This window comes from Dicentrarchus labrax, unplaced genomic scaffold (assembly GCF_905237075.1).
Source record: "Dicentrarchus labrax unplaced genomic scaffold, dlabrax2021, whole genome shotgun sequence".
NCBI lineage: Eukaryota > Metazoa > Chordata > Actinopteri > Moronidae > Dicentrarchus > Dicentrarchus labrax.
Window position 1 is genome coordinate 11,548,232 of NW_026136713.1, and position 20,700 is coordinate 11,568,931.

The 20,700-nt window shown below is 44.4% G+C and overlaps 1 protein-coding gene across 1 annotated transcript in view; it reads right to left on the bottom strand.

Moving 5' to 3' along the window:
- ndst1a (N-deacetylase/N-sulfotransferase (heparan glucosaminyl) 1a) overlaps positions 1 to 20,700 on the bottom strand; it is a 40,785-nt gene that overhangs the window by 12,322 nt on the left and 7,763 nt on the right. Inside the window, exon 2 of the mRNA XM_051419580.1 lies at positions 992 to 2,014. Coding sequence (XP_051275540.1) covers positions 992 to 1,537 — 546 coding nt within the window. The 5' untranslated portion in view covers positions 1,538 to 2,014. The remainder of the gene's footprint in view (positions 1 to 991; positions 2,015 to 20,700) is intronic.

A 20,700-nucleotide genomic window follows, 5' to 3' on the forward strand; every position in this document is an offset into this window, starting at 1 on the left:
ATATTTGAGCATAAAGAAAAACAGCAAGTTCTTTCATTCTTGGGTTTTGTTGACACAAACTTTCTTTCCTCGTGGTTTTTAGGCCCCACAGACCCCATTAATGTAGGTAAACATGGTAAAATAAAACAAAAACAAATACTTTACATAACACGAACAATAGGGCTCCTTTAAATGTGGAATTTAAGAATTATGAACATGGTATGTACGAAAGGCAACAATTTAAAGTTGAAAATGTTCTTGCTAAGACGACCCGCCTTATGGGGTCCTTAATTACCTCAAAAATAACTTGCACATTTTTGTACAGCAATTACTTGTTATCTGTATCAACATACATGCCGATGCAGATGTATGCAAGAAGCTCAAATCTGGCATACAGATATCTGTTACTGCAAACAGTTTGGTTCAGATAGCCGAGCAGCAGTGTTGTGTGTCCCGGTCATTGGGATGCACACCCTCGCCCTACTTCCTCCTTTCCCAATAGGCAGTAAATCCCACCAGGCTTCCTTTCCTAACCTTCACCTACACCACCATCCATGCCTCCACATCTCTTTCTATATTCTTTCCATGGCTCAGAGATGGTGATTAAAACCATAAGACCTGAAAACAGGCCTTGGGCAAACAGGCTCAGCTAGGGATTACTGAGAGAGAGATGAGGACGAGAAAGAGAGAGAGAGAGAGAGGAAGAAAGAGGTACAGAGTCTGAAGACTTTATAGAAACTGAAACAAAGGAGAGAAAACTAGAAAAAATAAAGAACAGCCTGGGTAAGAAGAGTGAAGGAGACCAGATTGCAGAATAAAGAAAAACAAGAAATACATAGAACATAAGAGAAACAGTGCAGTGGGACTGAGTGATATTGAACCAGGCAGGTCTTTCCAACCCTGCGAATCCCATCTCCTTAGAGACGGCATAGCCAGATGGACAGGGCAGAAGGTGTGAGTGAGAGGAGGGAGAGGAGGGAGGGAGGCAGAGGGAGTGTAGTGTTGTCCTAACCTTGAAGAAGCCAATGATGCCCACTCCATATTCCACACAGTATTTGTCCAGCAGCTCCCGGTTCCAAGCGTCCAAGTTAACATACTTGAGAATGTTCTCATATATCACCAGTGTGAAACGCCCTCTCTCTTTGTCTGTCAATGTGGGCATGTCCCCTTTACCGGGGGAGATCTCAGTCCGGTACCTGAACCGGCCAGACTCCAAGATGGCCACAATCTCCTGACCCAGTTGAGAATACTGGCTTTCCACAAACACCAGAACCACAGGATCTGTCCTGGCCCCTCCGGGATCCACCCCGGGGCCCCCTGAGACGCTTCGCAAAGGTAGTAGCCGGGACGGAGTGACCCTCGGGTCATCGGAGTCGGCGGACGCTCCGTCGGCCCCAGACACGCCCCCTCCCGATGGCTCCAGCTCCCGCTTGACGCCATAGAGGAAGTAGGCGGAGATGAAGACGCTGACGGTGCAGAAGAGGAAGAGGAGGAGGAGGGAGGTCTGCAGGGGGAGGAGACGGACCAGCCGACGGACTCGTGTCACACATCCCAGCATCGTCTCGCACCGCGCCGCTCCGCCCCACCGGTCCAGCAACACGCCTTGGGGACGGTCTCTCTCCGTGTGGATAGGAAATGGCGAGCAGGGATAATTCACAACAAAGTCAGTCTTGTTATGGAGCTAAAAACAAACAGTGTTAAGGTAGCAGCTGCAGCAGCTACTGGAGAAAGAAACGAGACGGTCTCACGTTGGCTCTCCCTCATATTGCAGCGCTGCTTATGTCACCATGGCAGAGAAATAGGGGGCCTTGGACTGCTGGTACACACTTATGCCTCAGAGGGAGGGCTGGCAGGCAGAGTCACTTGTGGAGAAAGATGATGGAAGACTCCATCACCTGTCCATCATGTGAACCTGCCAACCATGTCCCAGATAGTTTTCCCTCCACTCTTTTGATTGGAGAATGATCTCTTGAGGAAAGTAAGGTCACGCAGGTCATCTCAGCAGCACCATTCCCTTAGGATCAAATCTCCTGACCTAGAAAAACAGCAGGAGAGAAGGAAATAATGTTAAAATCTGGGAGCGCAGCATCAGCTCCTATAGAACAAACATATTCTTTTGTTGTGTGGGTTTAGTGGTGTGTGGGAGATGTGTGTATACTGCCAGTGCCAGCACTCAAAAAGTTCACTCCAAAGTAGTCCTTGCATTCACCTACACAAAGTCAGAGCTGCCAATTCCCCCCCCCACACACACACACACCTAACCCCTGTGTGCGCAAACATAACACACAAACAAACAAAAAAATCCCTCGCTCACGCAGCCTCCACACAATCAATAGTCAGAATGTGAGTGACAACAAAGTCTTGAAGCGAACCAATCCACAATTCAGTTCAGGTGGACTGTGTGACTGCATACGAGTGAAGCCATCACCCGAGGGGACAGTCGCCTTCTATTTCCTTCAAATCCTCAACAGTTTCGAGACCAAAAATGGGAAAAGGGAGAAAAGCAAGCTGATGGAAGGGAAGCGATCCAAGAGCAGAGGAGTGGATGACAGTGACAGACAGAGCTGGCAACAGTAGGATGCTTTGCTCCGGGAGAAAACCCCCTCATCAAACTCAATATACATCCCCATACCCTCTACATACCTCTCATAATATACCGGTTCTTTAGTCGAGCTCCATCGAGCCAAGGGTGAAAAGTACAAGATTCGGCATGAGAATGGTGTGAGCTAGTCACTTACAAAAACATCATTTCTCCATTTAGAGACTGGTGGAAAAATGAGACAGGGCATCATTACCTTTGCATGGAAATGTTCTGTCCATTAAGCTGGAGAGCTATCGAAGTGCACACACACGCACACACACACACACACACACACACACACACACACACACACACACACACACCCCTTTATAAAACCCTAGATATTACCCATTAGAGTGGAGTCACAACCCTCTCAACCCAAAGACATAAAACAGTGACCACCAAAACCCATCAAGACTCATCAGACACAAATCAGACATATAATGGATTTGATAAGGCCATCAAAGGGTTTATCAGTAACACCATAAACCAAGGTTTAATTAAAGGTGGGTAATATTAAAAATACAAAAGTGGCCATACTATGCTGAGCACAATGAGTCCTGTGGGCTATAATCATCAATCTGATAGCATTACAATCAATAAATTATTGATTTTTCACAGATACAGATCACACTGATAGGAGATAAACTTTGGATCATTCCATACATTATATTCATTATTTCTAACAGAATTCTATAAAGATAATCCTTGGATAATTGACGTTATTATTCGTGTACACGCAGCATTATATGGGGAAAATCAAGCCCATATGCCTTTAATGCAATCAAGGTCAGCACCCTGGCGAGTAGCTCTGCCCCCTCTAGCCTTCCAGCTAAGCTTAACAGGATGCCTTAAATCTTCCTGCGAGTGCGGTGGAAGAGATCACACTTCTTTTTCTCTGAGTTGTGTCCAAATTTCCTCTTCACAGAGAGGCAGAGTCTAATGTAAAGAGAGGCCGTGAAAAAACAGTGGGCGTTCAGAGAATGTATCGCAGCGGAGCAGACAAAAAGCAACAGCCCTGGTCCCTTGAAGATCCCCCCGGTACCTTGTTTGTTCGTTTCTGCAGCAGCCAGGGTTCGTGCCACGGCATATCAAAGTATGATTAGCCACAGGAAGTGACTGCTGCTGGAAACAGTGAGGCAGAAGAGAAGACGGGGGATACAACTTTTAACACGACGCTGAAGACTAACGCTTCTTTTTGGTCTTTTGGGAAGAGCATTTCAGCGCTTACAAAATAAAAATAAATTAAACTTGATCCAAGTCCATAGTGCAACAACTACTGATTATTTGAATTACTGAGCAGTTTTTCTTTTATTAATTTATTTAGTTTAGCCTGTACAATGTCTTAAAATAGTGAAAAACTCCATCACAAGTTACCAAAAACCAAGATGATATCTTCCAACTGCTTTTTTCTTCAACCAAAAATATTCTGTTCTTATTAAAACGGTGCCCTGTGGATTTTTCTTGTAAACAAAGTTTGCGCTTTCATTCAGTGTTTCTCACACAAACAAACAGTTTAACATGCTCACGTGTAATTTTACAGGAAAATGACTTTACTAATATGCCAATAATGATTGCAAGCACATATCACCAAGCTCAACTCTTTACAAAGAAAAAGGCCATCTTAAAGTAATTTTCTGTCGATGAATCATCAGAATGAAGACATGTTATCTTTGCCTGCAGGGAGACAATGAGCTCTAACATGACCCTAATGGCACTGTTGACGTGGCTTTGAAGCGGACTAAATTGTGACACAATACAAACAGAGCAGGGGCAAAGAAAAACCTCACTTCTTGCCCAATTCGCAAGCAGAGATGACCGCATCCCAATGTTGACCTTCAGACTGAGATACAAAGAGCTACAACCGAAGGAAGGTAGAGAGAGAGAGAGAGAGAGAGAGAGAGAGAGAGAGAGAGAGAGAGAGAGAGAGAGAGAGAGAGAGAGAGAGAGAGAGAGAGAGAGATGGTCTGAGTGGGGGAGTAAGAGAGTAGCTAACACAAATAGATGGAAAGCTAAAGGCCCAGAGTGTGAAGCTACAGCTTTGAGATCAGGCAGGCTAAATAGAGAGTACAATACATTAGAGTATAATGGCGATGCGGATATAGCACTGACTGAAGAGAATAATGGCTAATGGATCTCAAATGTCTGCACGGCCAACTCACCTAATGTGTCTTATACTTTCTGTGCCATGTATACCTTAGAAGAAGCCAAGATACGACCACAAACATCTCTGTCCTCTTTTCTTCAAAGTAACAGATGCAAAAATGCAGCGGGTGGGAGAAAAATCAAACATGAATATTTCATGTTTAGCAGAAGCTGATGAGAGGTATAGCCAGCAGACATATCCGCAAGGTAAACAGCAGCCAAAAGGTGCATAGAGACCAGAGAGTTGCAGTCCGCCACAGAGAGTCAGTGCCTTAACTCATGCATAGAAGGGAGAGGCAGATGGAGACTAATGCTTATCTGATCGCCAACCTTTTTCGTTCCCAACGATGGAAAGAGCTCGAACTGAACATGAGCTTTGTACACATGGCCTTAAAGGTTTCCCTAAATGGAGGTGGCAGACAGACCAATAGAGAGGACAAAGAGCAGCAAAGGGAGTAAGTAACACGAGTGGAAAAGGAGACAAAAGCAGAGGAAAGGACAGCATGATCTACTACCAAACCTTGAGGGAAATATATATATATATATATATATATTGGTGGAGAGAAATGCATGAGACATTTGCCCCTAAGGCGATCATCAATCTCAAGGCTTTGAAAACATCAATTAAGATAGTTCCCTCATTATTTTATAGCAGCTGAAAGATGGTGACAGAATGAAGTGGAGGCATAAACAATAGCAGGTGACGGCCGAGAGGACAGACTAATGCTTTTCCTCAGGGTGGGTGGTCACTCAAACCTGCTCCCTCTGCATCATGGGAAGCAGGCCAGAACCATACTGCTAGATTAATGAGAGACGATGAGGAACGGGGGGGGAAGAGCCTGGTCCTCAGCTGTAACAACTCTCTGGATAAACAACGCTAAGGTTGGCCATATGTAGCCTCACACGTCCTGTTCCCTCTTTCCCCTCCCTCCCCGACACTGCTGTTACACTTCTTTTGAGGTGTGAATGAGACTAAGTGTCCCCGGGCCCGCGAGGAGAGTCAGTACATTAACACTGTCATCCAGAGTCAGACTAGCTGTAGGTGATCCCTTCGACAAATAAACTTTTAAAAAAAAGGAGAGCTAGATCCCCCTGAGCCAACAGTGTCCCCTTCTCTCCCCGTGTCCCCTTCTCTCCCCCTGTGGCCCCTCTCCCCAATCCATACCCTCGCCACTGACTGACAGAAATAAACGATGACCCTCTGTGTTCAATCACAACAGGCCTTGGCAACCGCACGTCCTCCATGGAAACGCCGGACTTACGTTGTGTTCAGAGGCATGGAAGCTGTGCAGAAGTAAATTGAAGGAGGGCAGCAATCCATACAACACTAATCAAAAGGCTACTGTTGTTGTCACTTTTTGGTCTTTGTGTCTGAGCTACTTTTGTACATGCAATTAATACACGATCACAGTGGAAACAGACCCGAGAGACTCATTAGAAGATTGTACAATCCAAATGATCTCACTACAAAGCACACCTGTTTTGTTTGTTTTTATCCCTGAACAAATATTACTGAGCTTTTGGGCAAACACTCTGGCCTTCCAAAGCACAAAAACAAGTTTGGGTCTGACCATCTGAAGTGTACACCAAGGCATGGGTCAAGGTTAAATGGGTAAGAATGACGCCAACGTAATCCCTAATCTGTAATCCTGTTAATCTCGACACTGCAAACAGTACCAAATGTGCTTATGCCAGCTCTGTTACTGTGTGAGATGCCTTGAAGGGATTAAGAAACGAGACACAATAGAGTGACGGAGGCGAGGATTGAGCATTATGTTCAGAGAGAGGTCAAAATGCTATGTTATGGAGTAAAGATCCCGGTCTTGTTATAAGATGTTTCATGTGTTATTCATTTAGGAGGATTTAACCTGAATCAACGGGCGACAAACTTAGAATCTACAGTTTTAGAGGTGTTGTGACTACTGTCAACAGCTACCACTGTGTTGGAATTCTCCACCACAAGCAGCAAAAAAGCAGCAAGACGCTAAACTAAAGCAAATTTCTGTATTTGCATTCAGCCTCCTACCATTTTTTTTTTTTTGCCAGAGATTAAACTTCAAAAAGCAAGAATTTTCATATTTCTTTTTGAAGCACATCTAAAGCAACAAACAGGCACATGAGAAGAGCAAGGACTCGCCTTCATAAAGAGGTTACATTTAACAGCCGCAGTCACAGGTTTTTTTCCCCCCCACTTTCCTTTAAGCCAGCCTTGGCATTCATCAATATAGAATCAATCAATCTGAAATTTGAATTCCATTTTATGCATCCATTGTGGCTGCTACGATTAAAGGCTTAGGCCGTGAAATAGCGTGGAGCACGGCGACGAATTCTCACTCCGGCTTCCGCCTCCCACCCTTCAGACAATCTGAATGCACAAGCAGGCAGCTTCATTTTAGCTGCAAACATTTACACCGACACTTTCCTCTCCCTCTGTCTCATCAATTCATTTCATGCCACTGCGTGAAGGACAGAGGACTCGGGAGGGAAATGTAGTTTTGCCTTCTAATTCTCCAGAAAGTGACTTTCAGACCATTTCCCCTACCAAACCATGCGGCGGAATTATCACATCATTTTTCAGCACCTCAATTTACTGTCCCCAAGACTGAGGCAATTTCACAGAAGAAAAATGCCTTTCCTCAATTCGCCAGTGCCCCTCCAATTACATCTCAAGGCCCTACTTGAAGACCTCAGTCCCAGCACTGTCGTAATTGAAATGATTGCAATGTTATTCGTTGACACAGTAATGGGAGAAAGAGGCAGAGACTCGTCTTCAAATCCAGACAAGGGAGTGCAATCTTTTTCTAAGAGCAATTATGAGCAGAATGGGAAGACAGCTAAAGTGTGTTCAATGACAATTAAAACAAATTGGGGCATTTCTGTACCACTACTGTACTGAATATCCAGCACCACACATAGCAAGGTCCCACCCTCAGACTTCCATTAGAAGGATCATGTCAGATCCTATCAACACAGATATCATCCTCCATGAAGATAACCTGACAGGGCAGAGGCATAATGGCATGATTACACATTCATATTACGTGGGGACGATTAGGACCAAGATGAATAAAAACACAGAGGGTAGAGAATTAAATATAAATGGCACTCTCCGAGTCTCTCTCATCTTAGACCAGATTCCCAAACCTCCAGTCGTTTTTTAGATCTGGGATCTCAGGCAGGAGGGATCTAAGAGTAGCAGGAAGGGTAAAATGGATTACCACACAGTGCGAAAAGCAGTGTGGATGAGCTGTGGGAGCCATGGGGAAAAAAAACTGTGGCGGGGTGGAGACGAAGCGGGGAAGGGTCATTAGGGAACGGTGGAGCCAAGATGTGAAATGGAGACTTTCCTCAATGGTATTACTCCCTTGGGTGGTGGGGCAGAGTGGTGAGAGCGGAATCAACACCTTCATCAATAGCCTCGATCACCTCCACGTAGCACATAAAAAAACACCGTGTGCACACAAGCCCTCCCCGCCCCCCCGCTGATAACCACCATAAGCTCGCTACCACACTACATCTATTTATAGACACTCTGTGCCCCATTTACAGGCATGGGGACACTGGATCTGAACAATAAAATACAGTTGAGAACCATGGGAGACATCATTTGTATACTGCAGACCTTTATTAGCAGCTGAAAAGGAGCCAAGGACGGCACAGGGAAAAGAATACATACAGAAAATACTGCAGTAAGCTAAAACTCCATTAACCCGGATACAAAGCATTATCGATGGCAAATGACAACAGACCCAAACAGCCAAGGTGTCATGTCTGAATTAACTGCAATCTCATTCATGTGATTACGCGTTGGACAGATTAATCAGATACGTAATAGAGAGAATAGACTGATTAAGCCAATGAGGGAGAGAAATAATTGACCCCACTTTGGAGGCTCTGCATATGATTTCATCTTTGAGTGACATTGCAGAGTTTTTAGCCAGCAGCCACAGGAGAGGAGATCCTACGGTGTGCGCCATTTAAATGCATAATAATTTCCTTCATTGGTCTTTTTTGATGGTTTGACATCATGCATATGGATGCCCTGCAGGGATGAAATTATGCCAGTGACATGTTTATGTGTGGAAATTATAGGAAGGACCTGAAGCAATGAATAACCCCCGCACTCCTCCCGTAAAAAAATATAAAAAAAACTTACACTGCCGAGAAAAGAGGGAGCTCACTCTATTGGATTTCTACGGGGAGAAATAGGCTTGTACTGCCTCGGACAGCCAACGCGAGGCACAGGGAGGTGGTGGCAGAGGGAGGAAGGGGTTGGTCATTTATCATTTTTGTCAGTCCTGGTAGAAGAGGGAGGCGGGGCACGGGGGCTTTCATATAAATTGAGTGTAGGTGGAATCAATGTGGCGTTGTTGGTGAGAGCAGGGGGGGGCGAGGGAGCCAGATCAATGCTGGTGGGAGTGACTGTTTGTTCCCATTGTTTATCTACTGTCATCTCAGGACGCTGCTGAAGGACAGGGGAGCATGGCGGGCAGCACAATGTCTCCATTGGGACTGAGGATTCGTAATGGGTCTCTCCTTATACAGACAATGGACATCACTCAGAGGTGAAAGTCATACTGCTCGTGGATAGGGCACGTCTGTGTGCGAGTGTGTGAATGTGTGTGTGAGTTAGCGTGGGAGTTGGGGCGGGGGGGATCGCAGTAGAAAGGGGCAAGTAGAGTTGTCAGTGTGGTTTCATGCTGCAGGGTCTGCCGATCAAATCAGCTGCCTATTCAGCTGAGAAAACCTATCTCGAACCTCCACAGAATCTCTGACTAAAGCACAACAGTTTTATTAAGACTTTTACACCTGCAGCGGAACAGCAATAACAGATTCGCTGACCTGGTGTGAACTCGAGATGCTATCAAACAACAACAGCACTCATGATATCCGCCGATGAATAAAAGACAAACTATCAAACTAATAATAAAACCCCAAGGCATGCTGTAACACGGGCTGTGGCACACACATAAACAATATAACTGCCTAATCTACTCAATCAATCTGGGAGAGACTGGGGTAAAACAGCCGAGCAGAGGAGGAATCTCGGAGCATAATAAGGATGGGTACAATACCTGCTCATGCAATGATGATGAGCTAGATTCAAGAGGCCGCCCAGATACTTTCAGGTATTATGATTCTCAGGGGAGGCCTGCCTCTACCCTCTTTCCCTTTCTCTCCCCCTTTTTACACCTCCCTCTTCCATCTTCCCTTCTTTCATGTCCAGATAAGAAACGGCCCGCACTGATCTGTCTGTGATTCGCGCAGCAGAAATGCGTTCCCATGGGAATATCACGGTGTGGAAGAATAGCTGACACAAGAGATGAGATTCTGTTGTGCTGCCCATATTTTTGCCTGCAAGATCAAACGGATAGGATTTTTCCTCCTACATGAAAACACTTTCCTAATCATCGGCTCCCTTTCAAAGCTCAATCAAGAACAACAGATAAATGGATAGAAGTGGAAATTTGTCTAGAGGCCTGTTTACAGTATGATTTACATAAACAAACGGTACACACTTGACACGTGCCCCCATCGTGGTAATTTCAGGCGCTAAATGCGTGGAAGCTCCGACTGCAGAGACATACCCAGCATCATGATTGGTTTATCGCAATAACAATAATTACACTCCCAATTGTAGCCCCAGTCATGAATCCTATTACAAATCCTGTGTGTTTTTTTTGAAGCTGAGCTCCAGATTTTCTCTTCTCTCTTACACTTTCTGCCTCAGTTGCAGTTTCAAAACACAACCACAATATTCCCCTCCCCTTAAACTGTTTCTTTGGTGTTTTCTGACATTAGTTAGTTTCCAGTCAAAAACTACATTATGAGGACAAAGGGAAATAGATGCTGAGTTATCCCTTGTAGTACTGTAAGGTCAGTCATTAAAGAAAGACTAAATCTGGCACAGCTGTGTATTTGCCAAGAGAAGGCCACCCTTAAAAAGTGAGCACTCTTGCACTGAGGGACAGTAGCGTGAAAGCCACCAACAGGCCTGCAGCAGCTCTGAAGAATTTACAGGGTTTCATGGCTGAGAGATGTGCATTCAACAACTGTTGCCTGGGGGATTCAACAGTCACAGTTTTATAGCACACTGGTAAAGAGAAAGCTACTGTTAAAAAAACAGTCACATGACATCTCGACTAGCGTTTGCCAGAAGGCATGTGGGAGAATTTGAAACAAAGTTGAAGTGGGCTTTATATTGTCTTTACAGTGTGATGACACAAAGACGTTGCTTTTTGGCCATCACACTAAATGCTCTGTTGTAAGCCAACAAACTCATCATCCCCTACCATGAAGTCTGGTGGTTGCAGTACGATGCTTTTTGAGATGCTTCTTTGCAGCAGGATGTGGAAGAATTGTGGAGGTAGAGGGTAAAATAAAGGCAGCAAACACCTATGGGGAAAACTGCTATAGCTTAACATAAAAACTGTGACTTTGGGGAAGATTTATGATTCACCAAGACATCAATCCCAAACACTGGCCATAAGCTACACAGCAATGGCTTTAACACAACAATGTTTATGTCCTAAAGTGACAAAATCCAGACCTCAATCCGATCCAGAATTCGCTGCAGGACCGTAAACTTGCAGTTCATGAAACTTGACAGAGCCTGTGCAGGTCTATAACAGATCTAGATACGTCAAAGAAGCATGAATACTTTTTTTTAGGCATTGTAACCTGCCAGGTTTCCTATCCTCTCTCCCTGAAGTCTCCCCATGTTCCCCGAAATAAACACGGCTCCACCACAGCCCACTGTTATCCCTTTCACAGCTTTAGTCTTAACTGTGGCTCTGTCTATTTCGCTCTACCTGTCCCCAGCCGAGCTGCTTTCCCTTCCTCTGTTCTCGTCCTGGACCAGAGGGTGAGGCATGTGTGGGTGTCACGGAGCTGACAGGTCTATCTGGGCTCTGTCTACTGTGCTGGCTCTTCCCATTTCCCCTCTTCACTGCTGCCTCTACAGCTGCTGTGTATCCTACAGTGACACCAACACACACACACACACACACACACTTTTTACAGAAGGGGTAGCTGGGGCCTGTGCATAGGGTTAAGCCTCCACAGGGCTGCATGCATGATGTATGTCCTGGAACAAAACACTTTGAAATCAAAACAATATTTAATATATTTTTGTTAAAAGTGGTAACTGGGAACGGAGGGGGGTGGGGGGGGTGAAGGTGTATTTATGTGGAAAGAGAGCTATGCTTTTCCTTGTCAGTTCAAGGAAAGCCTGTCAGAGTTATAGATTAAATGCCACTGTGCTGCATCACACACACACACACACACACACACACACACACACACACACACACACACACACACACACACCCACACAACCACCAACACACCAACACCCAACACCACAAACACACACTGGCAGTTTAATGGTCTGTATACGTATGTGTGTGCTCATTTCTGTGGATGTGCGCAAATTTATGTGCTGCTGTGTACATGTGGCTCGGCAGCGGGTTATGGGTCCAAGCACCCAATCTGAAAAGCAGACTGTCACGTAGTGTGTTAGCCATGTAAAATCTAAAATCTGTCTCCTGCCACCCATCTATAAAAGGCCAGCAGCTGCCAAAGCCAATGTGGTTCAGGCACACGCCATCACCATAAACCCTATGTAACACATTTCTCATTTGCTACGCCTCTCAGCCATTTGCTCTCCTGAGCACACAAACGGTCATTTCCACTCTCTCAGCACACACACACAATCAATTTCCACACACACACACACACACACACACACACACACACACACACACACACACACACACACACACACACACACACACACACACACACACACACACACACACACACACACACACACACACACACAGATTGGTGCTGTGTTTTCTCTTCCACTGGCTGTAACAGGTGTGTGGGGGTAGGAAGTGGTAAGCTGATCCAGAGCAACGAAGACCCACTCCTTCCCCTCTCTTGCCAAAACATCCTCAGTCCCGCTGCTATCCTTCACCTCCTGAAGGGTAACTTCCAATCAGTCCAGCAGATCAATACGCCCTAGCCTCAGGATATGAGGCTCTAAAGCTAACTAGAAGCACTTAAGGAGAGGGGAATCTGTATTGATTACAAAAGGGTTAATGGGACCTTGTGTGCTGGCTACGCTTTTTTGAGATTGGAAATGCGTGACTCGGTCACTTAATTGATACAAATTGGTAACACGCGTACAAACTTGACTTCTGTTGAGGATTTAATAGGAGCCTATGGGCTTGTGTTTTGACACAGTGTACACTAAGGTAAAATAAGGCTGAATGAAAGGATGATAATAGCTCCTCAGTCAGAGGAGAGCACGGTGCCACAATGAATCAGTGCAGACTGAACTAGATGACCAGAAAGAAAGCAAACTGGTAAATCTTTTATCTAGCAAGTAAAAATACTGAGGACGATAAGGTTCAGGATGCCATGACATCTTTGCTCCAATATCAATTATTCAGCATCGCCTTTTCTAACCCTTTAATTATACATCAATGTTAGAATAACAAAGGCTAGGGACGCTCACTGTGTTCCTGCTTACAAAGGCCATGACAATGAAACCGGATGGGGGAACTTTAGCCTTTAGGTAGAGGTTGGAGGAAGACGGAAGCAGAAAGGCCTTCGGGCTGCTTTGCCCTGCTGTCGAGCTGTCATTTATGATGTGTCCGCCTCGCCCACTGTGTGATCAGAGATCAAAAGGGTTAACTGAAACTCTGGCCTATAGCCCTGTGCTTACATTATTCAACAGCTTGTTACAACAGCCTGCTCCCTGATCTCACACACAGGGAGACGGAGCTGGAAGCTCCAGGGAGGGGAGCGCTAGGGACGAATAGCCGGATTAAGAAAAAGGGATGACAGAGAGACCGGGCGGCTGGAGAGAAGAAAGATAGGATAGAATGAGGGGTGGACCTGAGGGATGTGGAAAAAAAGGGTGAGGCATAGAAAAAAAAGGGGGATTCAATAGGATCAAAAGAGGTATTGAGAAAAGGGAAGGATGAGAAAGTGGTGACAGACAGGCACAGGTGGACAGAAGACTGTCGGTCCAAATGTCCCTGTTGCTATGGGATACTGATCAGAATCACTGAATATGGACATTTAACCTTATTTTTTGTGTAATTTGTCCGAGGTTTCATACAATAATATAAACATTTTTATTTCCACCCTTTTCAAAACACAATGGCAAAAAATGCAATGGTCCATTTAGCTGCCTCTCAAATATGATGAAACATAATGACGGCGGAAGGCGTTTTTGTGCTTTTCAAACAAAAATGTTCAAATCCATTTTCTCCTTTCACTTCTCCTTCTCAATAAGAGATGCCAGAATATTGGCTGGTAGTGCGTTCAAACAGGTAACACTGCGGTATCCACTGGCTTTAGACTCTTCAAAAATAGTACTCTCAGACACACACGCACAACAACAAAGCAAAACAACATCCATCAGATGAGCACTGAACTGACAGAGACCATGTTTTGGGAGCACCCTGTTTATAGTCCCAGACTCGCGCCACTGCTCAGTGAGCGGGCTCCTTTGTTCATTAATTGATTGGCCTCCCCTGCTGGGCCTCAGTAACTAGGTTACACAGATCCATGAAAAGAAGAGGATTGGCCCCCCCGGTGAAAGGCGGAGGATAGATAGACGACTCCGGGGCAGGAATCCGAGTGTTAATATAACTAATGGAGTGAGGACGACAGTAACTTTATTGAAATCACCCTCATCTAATTAGAGCAAGCAGCTGATGAGAGCAAAGAGGGACGGGAAGGAAGGTTGGATTCCATTATGCAAGGGTGAAGTCACCGTTGTATCAACTGAATGGGCGAGGCTGCGGAAAGGTGAAGGGATGGCTGTGTGTGTGTGTGTGTGAGAGAGAGCGAGCGAGAGCGAGAGAGCGATATGATGTTCATTATCAAGCTGTCAGAGACGGATCTCTCTCACGTACTGACAGGAACTTGTAACACTATCACTTTTTCTTATATAATGGAAGCAGGTTAGGTAAAGTGCGGAGGTTGCGGAGAACATCACACCCAGGTCACTGAGACGTTCGCTCTAACTGAGGAATTAGTACCATGCCACATGATGAGATGAAGTGACCTCTGCGACAAGGGGAAAAGCTCACCAGCTAGAAACACAATGTACTGGTTTAGCTGCAATGTGAGCGCAGTAAAGGGAACCATTTTACTCATTACCAGAAGTTTAACCTTTCGTTTGTTTATGTACAGTATGTATTTCATTACTGTGACTCCTGGGAGCTTATCACTGGCTGATTCTGTCCAATGTGTGTGTGGGCAAAAAAACATTTTTGTCAATTAGCTTTTGGTCAGAAAACAACCAAGAGCTTTAAGCAGTGGAAGACAATTGGCACCCTGCCGTCAGCAGCACAAGTGGTCTGACCTCAAGCCACCATGTCCAACAAAACCATAACCACCAACCAATCTCACACAAGAGGTTAAAGACCTGTTCAGGAAGAACATGTGTTTTTTTGCAGTGATACAGACAACAGAACAAATCCCAGAGGTTAAAAGTGGATGTTTACTTACCAATAAGCAACGCAAATGAGTAAGTACACAGTCAAATAAATCACCCTTGCAAGAGGACCACCCTGACTCTAAATTCAGATTTAAGAGGCACGAAAACCTCACTGCAAACAGTAAATATCTCGCCCAGCTCTATAAATCCTCCCAATAACAGAGACAGACACAGGCTGGGCCCTCCCTGTCGGCACAGGGCGCAACAGCTGAACCAACCGGGGATCTGCATCGGCCCCACATACCTCAGAGGATACATGTTTCCACCGTACACTTTATCCCTCAGGTGACAGGACTGAGCTCCCTCCGCTAACAGAGATGGACACAGGCAGACCAGGTGGTGGGCAATGTGGCAAACAGTGACACTAGCAGCATGGCGGTTATGGGCACTGTGTGTGCTAATGGCGGTCAATATGGGGCATGAGCAGTGTGGATGTCATTGGCAATAGGTCAGAATCCAGAACTAAATCAAACAAGGCCTCAGGCTGCCTTTGAAAAAAAAAAAAAAACCTCTATCAAAGTATGACTCTGCACATTTTTTTGCTGGCATAGTACTTCTCAACCCAAGTAGTGTGTGACAGCTCGCAACATAATCTTAATATATTATTTCATCCTCCCACCCCCGAGCGATGGAGTCATAATGCATTACGAGCTCCAGTGAGGCTGGAGACCCTGAGCGGCAGAACAGTTGACCACTTCTCACAAGAGATGACTTCCAGGTCACATGAGGACAGCGCAGTGGAGATGAGGTTAATATTACTGTCAACGGTAGCCAGAGGGAGAGAGACAGAGAAGCAGAGTAGTAAAGGAGAGAAAATGAAGAAAAAAAATCCAAAGCATTTCACTTGTATTCCTTCAGACTCCAAATTACCTACTGCAAAATTGCAAGGCAAAAGCAGTCCACCTCCCCCCCGACAGCCCCGCTAATGGTGTTGTCTTTTAAACCTTTATCACTAATTCATTACTTCTGATTTTCCAGCACCAAGGGTTGAAGCTTTGTCTTCTGTCTAATTGAGAGCCAGTGGCTTCAGGCCCTAATCAGTCAAACCTACTAACAGCTTTCCTCGGGGGAGGATGAAGTCAAAAACAGCATTATTGTAGCACCAGTGGGTCATTTGGTATGTGTGCAACTTCAAATTACTTTAATTTCAGACTCTCCAAGACGGTGATTTGTGGAGTGGGCAAAATGTCAGGCTGTAATGATTGTTGAGGCAGCCCCACCAGTTGTCCCTTGTCAGAAAGTGGATGCTGTCATTAAGCGGAGTGACAATCAAAGAATATGCCACATATTCAAGACAGGTTTTCGAAGTAAGTTTCGGTAACCATTCAATCAGTAAAAGAAAACTTTCAAAAGGGGAAAAAAGCCATTTTCTTTTTGGCACCACTTCTTGCTCCACCTCACTTCACCCCACTTTTCCCCTCATACATGGAAGCGTACACAAGTCTAATTAGCTGTGTCGTATCCCTTGATGGCTCCGCCATTTCCCCTCTCCGGGAAGATTAACCACCACAACACTAATATCAGCCTTGCCATCAACACAATTAGGTGAAGAGTGAAATGTGAGGCATGTCGTCACATCTCCCCGGCTTCATTAGGGCACACAAAAGGAGACTTGACAACAGACACGCCGCTGCGTCTGCAGGTTGGCGAGACACTGAGCAGGTGTACTTAGCAAGTCAGACAGTCACCATGGGATGTGGTTAGAACTTGTCCTAGATAATGCAATATGGCCAGGTTTATTGTAGGAGGTAGAGGTTATAAAAAGAGCTCAAAAGGCCTGTAGTTTTCACTCGGCTCATCTGTTGATTAGAGCCGAGCCTTGAGTACCAGAGCGTCAACCAGTTATAAGAAATCTACTTTATCATATATATTTTCATTTAATTTAGCCAAGTTCTGTTAACCTTTATGGACATTTACACTGTGTGCAAGTGATTATATTAGATCAGTCAGTCAATAAAAATCCAATATCATTAGGCCAATGCTACCCACTGACATGATTGGGATGAAGATACAATTTTACTCTATCAGGTTTAGTGGTGGGAGTCTATGGAATACTAAAACAAAACCTGCCTCATTCTTCCAATCAACACCAATTTTTGAGCTTGCAGGAGGTTCATTTATCAGTTTTAAGGTGAATATCAAATCAAAGTCAATCTGTGATTGGGATGAAGATGTGTTTTTACTCTGTCAGGTTTAGTGGTGGGAGTCAATGAACTACTAAAATAAAATGTGCCTCATTCTACTTATCAAATCAAAGAATGCCAAGTCAACTCCTTCCCAAGTAGTCCCAGGAAGCCAGAAGTCAGGAAGGGGAGGCATCCATACACTCTGACATGGAGCCTGCTGAAGACAATCCATTGTTTCAAATTGTTCCCAGATGCTCTGTACTTTAAACTGTTGCATTTTCTGGCCATGATTTGCCATTCTTTTAGTCAATCTTGGGGCTTCCTATTATTTCCCGTCAGCCAAGCCACCGCCCAATGCATCCCTAGCGAGTAAGTAAACTTCTGGGACCTTTGGGTGCGTTTGTCTTCTGTTCTGTTACAAGAAATCTTTCAACAACTACTGGAAATTACTGCTTAGATACATAACCAAATGAAAATCCTCAATTCCCCCATGGTCAACATGCTGTTTAATAAACAGCTTGTTTATGCCAAGAACACATTTCTAAAAAAAAAAGACTGAGTATTTGTCATTTGAAGGAATTTGTTTTTGGCAGGTTAAATCATCAAAATTACATATGGGGCTTGGAAAATGAGATCTAAACAACAGAAAGGAAATTCAGCTGAAGAATGTTCAACCATATTCATGATATATTACAAAATATGACCCATTCTACTAATGATATCATTAATTAAAAAGCATAATTAGTCATAAAGTAAAGTAAACTAAAGAGCAGCAGCCCCACCATTAAACATCAAAACAGAGAACTGGAACCTACTATGACTCATTCAGACATACATAAACTACACTAGACAGCAACTCAATCTGACCCATTAATAATTGCTAATGGCATTTTGTTTATAACATAAAGCATGTATTCAATTTTGTGTTGAAACGTTTAGTTGATAATGGCAACAATTTTGATAATTGTTTGAGTCTGATTTTCCTTGTCCTCCCCACATTAAAAGTACATAAAACATTTTGAGGTTCTGGACTGTTGATTGGACATCATTGGAGACTTGGAGTTTGGGAACATGTGATAGGCATTTTATAAACCCAATGAATAATTAATTAATTGACAAAATGATCACATCAATAGGTATCATGTCCATCAATCACAATCAGCAGAGAAACATAAAAATGCTTGTTTTTCATCCAAATGTGAAAAGAAAAAAATCCAACTGTTGCGTACATTGTGATTATACCTGTAATATATATTTTCTAAAATAAAATACTAACTTCAAACTTTAAGACTTACATAAAGTTTGTTCCTTAAAGCACCAAATTCTTAAATTTAAATATATGCAGCATGTTGCTGCAAAGTCAAATCAAATCATCTATCGTATTATATTTTTTTAAAAGTGACAGAAACAGATGCCACGTTAACAAAAATATCTGGATCAGCCTTCAGAAGTCGATGTTGCTGATTCCTTGACTGATGTTTTTCATTTAGGCCTTTAGACCACCTAAAAAGGTTTCCTGGCAGGGAAAACTATTTTTCACTGCATGAAGAACAGACACAGACAGGAAGACAAGCGATATCCTTATGATCGGATATGCTGTCAGCTGACATTAGAGCACATAGCAGATATTTACAGCTTTCTGGAAACATCTGTGGGCTCATAGAGGACTGTCAGGCAGGCAGGGTAAACAACATGCTTACTAGCATCTCACACCCCCGTGCTAACCAGGCCTGTCACTCACATGAATCAAGCTAGTGGCTGCAATTCAGATGTGGATGAAAGAAGACTGCTGGAGCAACAGCCCAGCGAGCGGCTACACCACGAGCAAAAAATAAATAAATACAGCAATTAATTTCAAAAGACAAAGTAGAGGGATTAAGACTCAAAGAAACAAAACAAAAACATAAATGCTCAGCTAATTGAGATGTTTTGCTCAAAGTACTGCAGCAGATCATTTAGTGATAGCTTGAGCAGCAAGTTCAAAAATATGCAGGGAAAAAAAAAAAAAAGAAGAAGATGAGAAAACTGCCACCGAACGCAAGCATACAGACGAGAGCGGCAGAAGAAAACACGCAAAAGGGGAAAACAAGAGAGCTAGAACAGAGGAAATCTAACAAAAGACAACAGAACATAGTCGGAACACAGTGAAGCCGAGCACAACACACCAGAACAGGCTGTAATTGTGTTGTGCGGGACTGACCCCAGCGCATCCCAGCAGGCATTGCATGATGAATGGGCCTGGCGATGACTACATCCCACATCCCTCCTCCTCCTCCTCCTCCTCCTCCTCCTCACATGCTCTTTTCTCTCCCTCTCTTCTCTGTCGCCACTATTAGCCCTCCTTCTGTCCCTCCCTTTGCTCCCCTCCTTTCCCCAAAACCACACTCTATTCAGCTGCTGCCATCCCACAAGATTAATTTGCATTCAGTGCACTTAGTCCGCGCATTGTGCTCTGACACAATGACATATTACAGTGCATAGCACACCTATTAAACATATAGTCTAGCTTGAGGGACGGTGCTTTTTCTGCAAGATGGTTATGATAGAGTACAAATGTGTAGAGCAAGAAGTACGAGGGTACAGCTTGATCAGTTGCGAACACAGAGAGGCTTTGACACACGAGTCACAGCGGAATCATTATAGGAACAGTTAGATAACCTCGATTAATGATTCACTAGACCCAAACTAATAAACTGGGTCAGATTGTGTTAGCAGTGGTAGCAAGAGCACAGAGACCTTCAGGTTAGGCTGCGTGAGAAGAACAGCAGCAGCAGCAGCGAGAGCGAGACGGGGAGAGAACAAGAAAAAGAAAATTAAAGAGAGAGGGGGGAAAAAAAGCGATAGAGGTGTTGGTGTTACTCCACTATAGACCCTGAGGAAAAAGACAGTAATGCATAGGAAATGGGCTTTTTCCTCCAGCTTTCTTTGCTCCTGTTCTCCTTCTACTGTTCCATCGTGCCCACGTCCGAGGGGAGCAAATTTAATTTGCGACACCGTCTCTAGCCATCACCCTTTGTGCCTGGGGACAAACGAAATGGATTCTGGAATTTAAAAAGATGAGTGAAATAAAGAAATAAAACAGGGCACTCAGGAGAAGGCATCAGAGACAATAGCACAGAGGGTGGCAGGGAGAAATGAGAGCAGAGTATGAGGGGAGCGGAGGGGGGGTAGGACAGGAAGCTGGGGGAGCGTTATGTGGGCCAGATATTAACTGTATGGTTATCATAAACCGGCTCAGAGGCCTGACCATCTGGAGAGGCCACAGGGTTACTCAAACAATCAGATCATCATTGTGATAGCGGCCACTGCTGATGGTACAACTTCCAAACGTTGAGGTGGCTGAGGGG